Source organism: Pelophylax lessonae (assembly GCF_965119305.1).
Source record: "Pelophylax lessonae genome assembly, chromosome: 8".
In the NCBI taxonomy this organism is placed as follows: Eukaryota; Metazoa; Chordata; class Amphibia; order Anura; family Ranidae; genus Pelophylax; species Pelophylax lessonae.
In genome coordinates, this window is record NC_138775.1 from 123,526,227 (window position 1) to 123,538,456 (window position 12,230).

Consider the following 12,230-nt stretch of genomic DNA (forward strand, 5'->3'; position numbering starts at 1 on the left):
TGCCTTTTTCTCCTTCCATGCATCTTTTTGCTTTTTTCTCTGGGAGATCTACAATCAACTAGCGGGCTCTAGATCCAGTAGTCACCCCAGTCCAGCCACTGAGTGCATGCAGACCACAGCTACAAGCTAGGTTGGCCATGACATAGCCTCAACAGACTGAGGCTGTCACAGGGTCGCATACGTGACAGCCCCACTACTTCATGGAGAGAGGTTCTGTCTGGAGTGGTACCCGCATCCATGGAGAGGTAAGTACATTCCCCCTCTCCTCCTTTGTGTAGGGTGGGGTGGATGCGGGTACCCCCCAGGGATTGTAGGACCTGCCTGCAGGTTCCCTCCTCACATCCTAATCCCTCAGTTAAACTGGGCTTGTTTTCCCTATCTCCCCTTCATCCCCCATCTGTGAATATTCCCCGGGGGGCTCATGTGGTGGTGAATGCCCTGCCATGGCAAATATGGGGTGCAGTACCTGGGGTCTGGGGGGAGGTCCCAATGCAGAGGGTGCAGTGAAGACTCCTGTGTGGCTTTCCCAGACAGGCTGCTGGCATTTGGCAGTAACCCGGCAGCCATTATTCCTTGGTTTGGCCTTTGGCTGGCGGCCATGTTTGTGTGGTCCGTGACGTCACAGTGGCCATTTTCCCCATGGTCCAGCATGATGCTGGAGACAGCCGAAGGCGTTCAGCGGTGCCTGGGCTCCAGGCTCTCCTCTTCCTTCTCCCGGATCTAGGGACTGCTAGCACACATGGCGAGTTGCTGAATCCTAACATACGATGCTCCTCTGGCTGGTAGTGGTGAGTCCTTGGCAGGGCTGGCTCAAGACATTGTGCTGCCTGGGTCCAAGAATGAAATGCTGCCCCCCCCCCCCAAAAAAAAATATCACGCACACCAAAAGGCCCCCACATCCATTATATTCTTTCATGATAATTAAAATTAACTTTTACATTTATCAGGAAGTCAGATTTACTGGTGATGGCAGTCATAGGGCACTGTGATGGCACTGATGGGGCACTGTAATGGCAGTGATGAGACACTGTGATGCCACTGATGGGGCACTATGATTGCACTGATGGGGCACTAATGGCACTGTAATTTAACTGATGGGGCACTGTGGTGGCACTATGATTGCACTGATGGCACTGTGATTGCACTGATGGGGCACTGTATTAAAACTGATGGGGCACTGTGATGGCGCACTGTGATATGACTGAAGGGGCACTGGGATTGCACTGATGGGGAACTGTGATTGCACTGATGGGGCACTATAGTTGCACTGGGTTGGCACTGGTGGGGCACTGTGATGGGATACTGTGATGCCACTGATGGGGCACTGTGATTGCTTTGATGGGACACTGATTGCACTGATGGGGCACTGATGACACTGTGATTGCACTGATGGGGCACTGTATTGACATTGGTGGAGCACTGTGATGGCTCACTCTGATTGCACTAATGGGGCACTGTGATTGTACTGTAATTGCACTGATGGGACACTATGACTGCACTGATGGGACACTGATGGCACATTGATTGCACTTATGGGGCACTGTGATTGTACTGATGGCATAGTGATTGCACTAGTGGGGAACTGTGATTGCACTGATGGGGCACTGATGGCAATGTGATTGCACTGATGGGACATGGATGGTAATGTGATGGCACTTTGATTGCACTGATGGGGCACTAATGGCACAGTGATTGTACTGATGGGCCACTGATGGCACTGTGATTGCACTGATGGGGTACGGATGGCACTGTGATTGCACTGATGGCACCGTGATTGCACTGATGGGGCATGGATGGCACTCTGATTGCACTGATGGGGCACTCTGATTGCACTGATGGGGCACTCTGATTGCACTAATGGGGCACTGTGATTGTACTGTAATTGCACTGATGGGACACTGTGATTGCACTGATGGGACACTGATGGCACATTGATTGCACTTATGGGGCACTATGATTGCACTGATGGCATAGTGATTGCACTAGTGGGGCACTGTGATTGCACTGATGGCAATGTGATTGCACTGATGGGACATGGATGGTAATGTGATGGCACTTTGATTGCACTGATGGCGCACTAATGGCACAGTGATTGTACTGATGGGCCACTGATGGCACTGTGATTGTACTGATGGGGTACGGATGGCCCTGTGATTGCACTGATGGGGCATGGATGGCACTGTGATTGCACTGATGATAAAAATGGAGGATGTGGTTAATGTAGACACGGATGTGGCTGTCCCTTTTGGTACACACAATATGCCCCGTATAGCTAAGGTATTTCCTTATCTTCTCTCTTTTGACAGATTTGTCTATAAGGAGTGGGGCCAACCAAAGCAACCCTTTATGGTCCCCAAACGTTTTGCAGCACGTTACCCTTTTGAGGAATCACTTTTAAAAAAGTGGACCAATCCACTGGTGGTGGACCCTCCTGTTTCCAGGTTGAATAAAGCAACCATAATCCCAGTAGAGAATTCCCGGTCCTATAAAGACCCGCCTGCAAGGAAAGTGGAGTCTGTGGCACGCAGTATGTTTACTCTGGCAGGTTCGGCATTGCGACCGGTCCTGGCCTCGGCCCTGGTGTCTCAAACCCTAACTGAATGGGCCAAACTTTTGCACCAGGGTCTAGAGAACGAGCAGGTTCCCTCTGCTTATGTTGATCTGGAGGACCAGTTGGTCCAGGGGCAGTTTATTTGTGATGCAGATCCCATGCTGTCCATGCTCTCTGTTTCAGTGGTAGTGATTAGGCGTGTGCTGTGGCTTAAGAAATGGTCTGCAGACCAAGCTTTCAAGAAAGCTCTCATTGATCTGCCCTTTCAAGTCAATTGCCTGTTTGGGGCTACTCTGGATGACATTATTAAGGGTCTCACGGGGGGGGGGGGGAGTACCTTCCTGCCACAGTCTAGAAAAGGAAAGGAGCCTCGTCGCAAACGTGGGCCCTCCGTCTCAGCCCTAAAAAAATATATTTCATGCTTCCTGAACTGCAGATAAGGTAATAGATCTTTCATAAAAATAGTGTAAAGCTATCAGCGCAATAATATATAAACAAAGTGAATAATAAAATATAAGTAGTGACACTATAAGAGCAAACTGACAATATCCAGCTGCAAACACTAATTGTGCTCCCACTACACAAAGCAATATACAAAAATCAAGAATGTGCTGCACTAGAACATACGTGCCAAGTGAATTAACAAATCAAAATCTGAGAGTAAGCAACTCAAATAATCCCATAAACATAAGAGTGCTAGGAAAAAAAAGTCCATGTGACAGAGTGATGTTGAATTCCCAAAATGCCAATCACCTCCGTGAGCTTGCTCCAATCCCCCACCACTAAATTAAAGCCTCTCACCTTAATCTCTGACCCAGGAGTCACCCAGGGTCAGATATAGCAGTCCCCCACAGGGCTATGATGGATAGTCAGCAAGGTCTCACAATAGGATGTCCGGGATCAAATGGCACATACACCCGCACAAAGAGGACCTAGTTCAAGTCCCAGACAAAGTCCCTTGTTCCAGACAATGTCCCCTCTGGGAATGGCAGTAGTCCATGTAGCAGGCTCTAATGGCACTGGAAGATAGGCAGCAGCCCCAAGCTGGACACACACAGCTTGGTCCAGCTGAACTCATCAGTGAATCTTACAGGAGACTTTCATTACAATAATCAGAAACTGCAACCAGCAGAGATCCTCCTTCTCTCCAGTAATATAAGTCACATGACAAGGGCTTGACTATCCATCATACCCCTGTGGGGGACTGCTATATCTGACCCTGGGTGACTCCTGGGTCAGAGATGAAGGTGAGAGGCTTTAATTTAGTGGTGGTGGATTGAAGCACGCCCATGGAGGCGATTGGCGTTTTGGGAATTCAACATCACTCTGTCACATGGACTTTTTTCCTAGCACTCTTATGTTTATGGGATTATTTGAGTTACTTACTCTCAGATTTCGATTTGTTAATTCACTTGGCACGTATGTTCAGGCACAGCACATTCTTGATTTTTGAATAGATCTTTCATGTCTTCCTCAGGAGATTTCAAGCAACCTTGGCCTGGTAAGCCTAGAGCTGGCTTTTCTGGACTCGCAGACAAGACCCCTTCAGCATGAAGGTCTGCCCCATAACTGGGGTGGGGAGACATCTTTGCTGATTTCCGGCTCTGTGGACCTTTTTCGTGAGTGTCAAGGCGATCCACTAAATTATCCTTTTGGGGATACCAAAGAAGGGGGGCAGAGTTTGTCAGTTTCAAGGGTTTTAGGCTCTGAGTCTCCTTGTGCGGATAGAAGTCCTGCAAAGGTTCGGGTGACTCCTGAACTACCCAAGGTCCCCCCTATCCCCATCCAGGAAATTGAATCACCTGGGTCTGACTTTGGATTTAATGTCGACCAGGGTGGTCCTTCTTCTGGTCAAACTTCGGGAACCACAGTCCGTGATTAGCCAGCTGCTGTCACGCAGACCGTCTTTTCTCTCGACCTGCATACAGGTTATAGGCATGGGGGTGTCCACCTTCAAGGTAGTTCCATTTGCACAGGCCTGTATACGGCTCATTTAGCAGGATCGGTCCACCAGAAAGATAGAGGTTCAAGCCAAGGTCACGGGTGCCTCTTGTAGATGCTGCAATAGTCTTAGTGCCACTGTGGGGCCAATACCTTCCTCTTCTCAAGCTTCTTCTGTGGTTCCTGCAGGGGATCGAGGGCGAAGGTCTTCAGGTAATTCGGGGGCCATAAACGTCCCTCTGGGGCTATCTCTCAGAGAGGACCAGTTGTTCCAAGGGCTGAGCTTTCATCCTGCTCTACAGTCGCTGGTTTTGAGGGCTTATCTGTTGAAAGCCAGGTACTGAGGGATAGAGGTTTGTCTGGATCAGTGATCCCGACTATGTTGAAGGCGAGAAAGTCGACTTCTAGAAAGTTGTACCATCGTACGTGGAAAGCGTACATTTCTTGGTGTGATTTGGTGGTCCATAGAGATAAGGTGGTTGTTCGTCCCTGTCCATCGTTCCTACCTAAGGTTGTCTCAGACTTCCATTTAAATGAGGACATTGTTTTGCCTTCCTTGTGTGCCAGGCCAGGTCATCCCAAGGAATTTGCTCTGCATGCTTTGGATGTGGTTCGAGCGATTCAGGTGTATCTGGCAGCCACAGAGTCCTTTCAGAGGTCAGACTCGCTTTTTGTGGTTACACAGGGATCAAGGAAAGGGCTGGCTGCTTCTTCAGCTACCATCTCTAGATGGATCAGACAGATGGTGACTCAGGCCTATTCTATTAAAGGTCAGGTTCCTCCTTTCCCTGTCACGGCGCATTCCACTCGGGCGCTTAGTACTTCCTGGGCCTTGTGTCATCAAGCGTCAATATCTCAGGTTTGCAAGGCGGCCACTTGGTCGTCGGTGCATACTTTCACCAAAATCTAGAAAGTATATATTTTGGCATCTGCGGATGCTTCTTTTGGCCGCAAGATCTTGCAGGCTGCTGTTTAAGAGGGGCTGTTCCCTCTTGAGGGGTGTTTTTCTTTACATTTTTATTTCCGATGGGGCTCCTGTGTCCTGGTTGAGCTCCTGTTAGGGCTCTTGTGTTTAGCCTTCTGTTATTTTCCACACCCCTCATTTTCCTTTTGGCACTGCTTTTGGATGTCCCTATAGTCAGGATTAATGGAGTGCTGTGTCTGTCGATGAACTAAAGAGAAAATAGGATTTTTGGACTTACTGTAAAATCTATTTTTCTGAGTTCATCAACGGATACAGCACCCACCCCTCTATGGAGTTTTGGTACTTCTTTTTTTTTTTTATTTATTTATTTTTTTTTTTAAAAAGAAAGGAACATACAAATACATTTCATACATTAAAAACTTCAATTTCCAGTGGTATAACTTCTCCCTTCCCTTATTTTCCCTCTATTGGTCCCCCCCTTATCCGTTACTAATTGTCTTTCTCTTTTTCTCCACTCCATTTAGCATATTCTCTCGTTGTCTTAAACTCTCTCCAATTTTCCCATACATCACCCCATTCCTCTGTATCGTCTTCTTCCCAATCTCTCATGTATTCCAATGTTCTTATTCTTTCAACTCTCTGTACCCAGTCTCCCATGGTCGGGGCCTCTTCCCTTTGCCAAAATAACAGGATTAATCCTTTTGCTGCATTTATCAGTTGGGGTATTAATGTTGTTTTATATTGCCTAATGGAATTTTTAATACCGTGAAATAGGCAGTACCAGGGATCTTCCGGGATCTCTATTTTCGTAATTATTTTGATTAGGTCCAAGATTTCCTTCCAGTACTTTTTGATTTTTGGACAATCCCACCATAAATGCGCCATTGTGCCTACTTCTAAACAACCCCTCCAGCAGTTTTTTGATTTTTCTTTTTGATAATTATGAGCTTTATCGGGGGGTAATGTACCATCTTGCAATGCATTTGTAATTCATTTCAGCTATATTTATATCAACTGTGGAACTATGTATTCATTTTAAACTTTTTCCTAAGTGAAAATCTCTATTTCGTGTACCCAGTTCCCTCTCCCATTTGTTGATGAATGGCGGGACCAGCGGTCCTGTCAAGTCCACTAGGATTTTATATATATTTGATATTTTATTATCATCTTTCTCGGAGGAGCAGATCCGCTCAAAAGGGAGCAAATCTTCTCCCCTTCTCAGCGGTTTTGGCAAGGAAGTCACAAAGTGTCTCAACTGGCAATATCGCCACTCGTCGAGTCTCCAATCTTTGCTTTTTTGTTTTAATTCTCCTCATATGTGTATATTTGGTCATTGTCCATAATGTCTCTCAAACGTGCATCCTCATCTCCTATCCACTTTCCTCCCATTTTTTCTTGCCCTGGTGGAAAATGATTAGTGTCTTTTAAAGGAATTAACGGTGAATTATATTGCCATTTGTTTCTTTTGTGAGTTAAGTCCCAAATTTTAAGTGCTTGAATTGTGATCGGGTGTGTATTAGGCTCCATGTACACGGGACGCTGGAAATGGCCGTTTAGGAGCAGTTGGGCGTTTTTTTCAGAAGCCCCTGAACCCATCTACATTTTATCTTATCTGTCCATGTACACAGGGTCGTTTACACTCATTTGCAGGCAGTTGCGTTCAGGGACTGTTGTTAGAATGCAATTATTTGCGTTCGAACGTGTGTTTCCCGGCGTTTCAAACGCGTCTGAACGCGATGACCCGCGTTTAGCGTTCGCGTTTTTCCATTTTAAAGGGGAATAATTTTTTTTGACCTCTAGGAACGCTTCTAAACGCAAACGCCGCTAAACGCGGGTACAAACGCGACCGAACGGACGTTTCAAACGTCCTAAAAATTCCAGCATTCAAAGGGACTTTTAACAACGTCCCGTGTACATGGAGCCTTAAAGTTTAAATTTCTGTGTTGTGCAGGTATCCATTTAATTTTTCCTAAGTGGGTGTGACTCATTGTGCATTCTGTTTTTACCCAGTTTTTTTTCACTTTTTGTTTTTCCCCATTCCATCACTCGTGAGAGAATAGTTGCATCGTAATATTTTTTGAAGTCTGGTACTGCTAGGCCCCCTTGATTTTTACCCTTGATTAATACTGCATATTGTATTCTAGGTTTACATCTTTTCCAGATAAATCTGATGATTAAAGATTTCAAAGTTCTAAAATAAGTCTGAGGGATCGAAATCCTCCAGTTCTTCCGGGAATCTTAATCTTAATGTCCTCCCTTCTCTTCTGACTCCTAAGCATGCATGGATATTGTGTTGTTTCAACACTTCAATCATTGGTTTAAGTTTGTTTCCTTGCCAATGTCTCCTGTGACAAGTCGGCATACACTTGTATCTCTGTTCCTTCATATTTTAATAGGGGGCGACATTTTATTTTTTCCCAGATCAGGAATTTTGTTTTGTATCTGTGAAATCTCACAATAGTATCTCTTGAGGATTCTTTTGGTGCGTTTTGTGGCTTCCTTATTCTGTGAGATCTTTAAATTTCCAATTTTGTTGTTGTTTCTCTTCCTTGTAAGGGATTAAAAATAATTTCCAACATTTCTTCTACATTTTCATCTTGCCCCTTTTCTGGGAGTCCACGGATTCTTAGGTTTTTTCTTCTGTCCCTATTTCTCCTAGTATCTCCTCTACTTCTTCTACTCTCCTTACCATGTGCCCTAGGTCCCCATGTAGGATTGCCATGTCTTTTTTGATAGACTGTTCCAGGTTAGAAAACATTTCTTTAATTTCCTCTCTTGTTGGTTTTTATCCCTTCGTTCCTCCTCTCCACAAAAATCAGGGTTTTTATCCATCGGTCCTTTATCCATCTGTACCTTATCTTTTATCTGATCAGGGCTGCTTCCTTCACCCATCTCTGCTGTTTTCTGGTTATGGGTTTTCATGTTGCTTTCATTACTGTGTTTTGGTTTTGTTGATGTTTGTTTTTCGCTATTTTCTACCGTGACTTCCGCAGTCATATATTTTTTGATAGATGCTGGGCTTGCACTTAATTTTGGCATTTTCCCACCCCCGTCTTTTGCTGATTTGTTTTTCATTTTCTATTTGCCTTATCTCTGGTCCGTCAGGGTTTAGATAAGGCAGTGTCTGGGGTTTCTGTTTCAATTTCTAGTTTATTATTATAAGTTCAGTTCTCTGCCTTCCCCGCTAATGGCACTATTTCTTATGCCTGCGGACCCTGTAAATTTTTGCTTCTTGCAGGCCTTCCTAGGGGGGTTAAGCGCTGTGTATTGTCCCCATCTATTTTCATTTACGCTTAAGAAATCGCCCAGTGTTTTCAATATCAGGATCAGGTGTCACAACTATATTTATTCAACAACACCAGCCAGGTACAGCTCCCTTGGTCTCTTCAGTTGCTCTTATTATAATCTTAAACAGAATAGCCCAGGCACTTCAACACCAACAGCAGCCCTCAGAAGTACGGACAGTAGTCCCAGCATTTGGCAGGTATATAATAGACAACCTCTCTTTGCTTGTGTCCAGTCAACCACAAGGGAGATTAGTGAGTAAGACAGTCTAAATTTGATATAGTAGATTTTATGCTTATAGGGGGGGGGGATATCCCCCCTCTCACCTTCCTGACCTCCAGAGCCTTCTCGGCCATCCTCTGCACTGGTCTGCTCCCGTACATCTGGGGACCACTGCTCCGTGCTTCTCGGAGGATGTCAGTCTACTCCGGCTTCCGTACACCGCCCGCCGGTTACACACTCTTTCCCGGCGTCTGCGGCTGCTCGCCTCACTCCGAGCTCTCCTGCACAACGGTGGCTGGCTCCTCCTATAGTCGAGCAGCGGATCGCACCACCACTCGTGCAACCCGATCGGCTTAGCGGCAGTTCAGGTCCCAGGTCAGGGTCGGCGGGGTCTAGCGGGTGGATGGGGTAGGAGAGATCTCCATGCTCGTCTGCATCCCAGGGGGGGTTGCTCAGAGGCTAAGCGTCTCTCCTCCTTGGCGCCATTAGCAGGCTCCTCCCTCTCCACCCCCAACTGAGTTTTGGTACTTCTAATACTGCTTGCTACTAAACTGAATACCTATAGCAGAGAGGGGGTTATATACCAGCTGAGGACGGCTTATGAGCGTAGCTAATTTTTTTGTTCTGCCTAGTCCTACTCCTACAGAAGGCGATATAACCCTATAGTCAGGATTATTGGAGCGCTGTGTCCATTAATGAGCTCAGAGAAATGGATTTTATGGTGAGTACAAAAATCCTATTATGCATCTCTTCTCCTATATAGTTGTTTATTCTTTCTAGTACAACCTCTTTGACCCATGCTTGTGAAGAATACTTCACAAGTAATGTTGGACTTCATAGTCATCTACTCAAATAAGGGGTTATAATTTACTCATGCAGTGGCTAGGCATTATCACAATTTGGTTATAAAAAAAGTGAAAAGGGCAAGGAAATGAACAACTGAGTAAAGAAACATTTCAAACAGTTGAACTATTTTATAAACCTAAACCTTTGTCAGGCATTTTGAGTTTTAATAGTGCAGTTTTAAATTATTTAGTTCACTTAAAATCTATATCAAACCCCAAAAAAACTTTCTTTCTGGTTTGGTATAATATGGGAAAGAATCAGAGTTCCTCTCAGGTTTTTACTGCTACCTGGGGCTCTTTTAGAGAGATTTTCCCTCACTTCCTGTTATGTTTTAACATTTCTTCCAGAGGTTGTGGGACTCCTACACTATGTTGTCAAAAGTATTGGGATACCTACCTTTACACACACATGAATTTTAATGGCATCTCAGTCTTAGTCCGTAGGATTCAGTATTGAGTTGGCCCAATGTTTGCAGCTATAACAGCTTTAACTCTCCTGGGAAGGCTGTCTACAAGATTTGAGTGTTTCTATGGGAATGTTTGACCATTCTCCCAGAAGCGCATTTGTGGGGTCAGGCTCATGTCTCCACTCTAATTCATCCCAAAGGTGTTTTATGGGGTTGAGGTCAGGACTCCGTGCAGGCCAGTCAAGTTCCTCCTCCCCAAACTCGCTCATCCATGTCCTTATGGACCTTGCTTTATGCACTGGTGCGCAGTCATATTGGAACAGGAAGGTCGCAGGCTGGTTGGTAAGTTGTGACTTGAAACTCTTTGACTTTTTTTTACATGCATTTGCCCTTCCAGTGCTCCTTGCTGTTAAGACCAGTTATATTTGGGGGAAGTAACCATTTTTTGTAATGTTGTTGTTATATTGGTCAGGCAATACACTGCTGCCATTGTGCAACGTGCTGGGTGTTCAGTGTCAACCTGCGCCTTTAAGGAGGGGTGGGCTCCCTAAAGGCACCTGTCCTCCATCTATCCATCAGAATACATGTGCTCTCACTGTGTAGACTCTTTAAAGGTAGAGTTATGGTTTGCAGAGGTCAGGGTGCCTTGCCCGGGTCTGCAGCTTACGCATGTATTTGCAAATGTGTGCAACTAAACCCCTGTTTTTAACACATTCTGTTAGACAGGTTAATTTGGTTGGTCGCGGGCTGGTTGGTAAGTTGTGACTGGATACCCTTTGGCTTTTTTGACAGGGGCCATCCCCAAACTGTTCCTAAAAAGTTGGGAGCATGAAATTGTCCAAAATGGCTTGGTATGCTGAAGCCTTAAGAGTTTGCTTCACTGGAACTAAGGGTTACTCCCAACCTTTGAAAAACAACTCCACACCATAATCTCCCCTCCACCAAATGATTTGGACCAGTGCACAAAGCAAGGTCCATAAAGGCATGGATGAGCGAGTTTGGGGTGAAGGAACTTGACTGATCTGCACAGAGTCCTGACCTCAACCCAATAGAACACCTTTGGGATGAATTAGAATGGAGACTGCGAGTCAGGCCTTCTCATCCGAAATCAGTGCCTGACCTGACTAATGCATTTCAGGAAAATCGGTCAAACATTCCCAAAGACCTACTCCTAAACCTTGTGGACAGCCTTCCCAGAAGAGTTGCAGCTGTTATAGCTGCAAAGAGTGGGCCCACTCAATACTGAACCCTTGTGACTAAGACTGGGATGCCATTAAAGTTAATTTGCGTGTAAAGGCAAGCACCCCAATACTTTTGACAATATAGTGTATTTTCGTATCTGAATTGACTATTTAATTCAGTCACATCCTCTGGAAAAATTCTAACACTGCCAGTCTTGCAGATTCTTAGTATTGTTGCTTTGACTGGCACACATGTAGTTTATTTTTTACTATAGATGGTGGAAATACCTGCATTGTTATGGTAAACTAATAATCACTTCTACCGGTTTTTATTTCCACAGCGTTTTAAGTCCACTGTTGTGGATGGAAATCACTTTGTGCATTTAAATGAACCAGAAAAGGTTGCGAAGATCATCACAGATGAATTACGTGAACAACTATATATTCATTCACAGCTTTAACCATAGTCTACCTTTAGGGCATGTACACATTTACATACTCTTAGAAAGCATTTACTGCCCAACTGAACCTTTTAATGTTATTTCTGGAATGCAGCCCTTCTGCACAGTGATAAATGTGGGTGTCCTGCTTTTTTTCTTTTATGCTGCAACAAATGTTAAGAGAGAGTGGACTTCTGCTTAACAGAGTTCAGGGATCCCAATATCTAGTAGTTAGACAAGCCCCACTGCACAGTGCTGCAGTCAACTGCACTGCCGAGTGAGTGTGAGCACTGTTTTTTGGAGTGGTGTGTAGAGGGGATACCATTGGTCACCCCGACTGCTATACTCTGTGTTGGGCAAAGGTCCAGCTCACAATCACTTGCTGCTGAAAAGGTTTTCAGCCTTTACAGCAGCCAGCAAAGTTAAAAAAAAA

The 12,230-nt window shown here is 45.2% G+C and overlaps 1 protein-coding gene across 1 annotated transcript in view; it reads left to right on the forward strand.

Annotated features, from left to right (window-relative positions):
- SERHL2 (serine hydrolase like 2) overlaps positions 1–11,818 on the forward strand; it is a gene marked incomplete at both ends in the record, with an annotated part of 881,593 nt that extends 869,775 nt beyond the window's left edge. Inside the window, one exon of the mRNA XM_082266295.1 lies at positions 11,699–11,818. Within this exon, the coding sequence (XP_082122421.1) occupies positions 11,699–11,818 (120 nt within the window). The remainder of the gene's footprint in view (positions 1–11,698) is intronic.
- Positions 11,819–12,230: the final 412 nt, after the last annotated feature.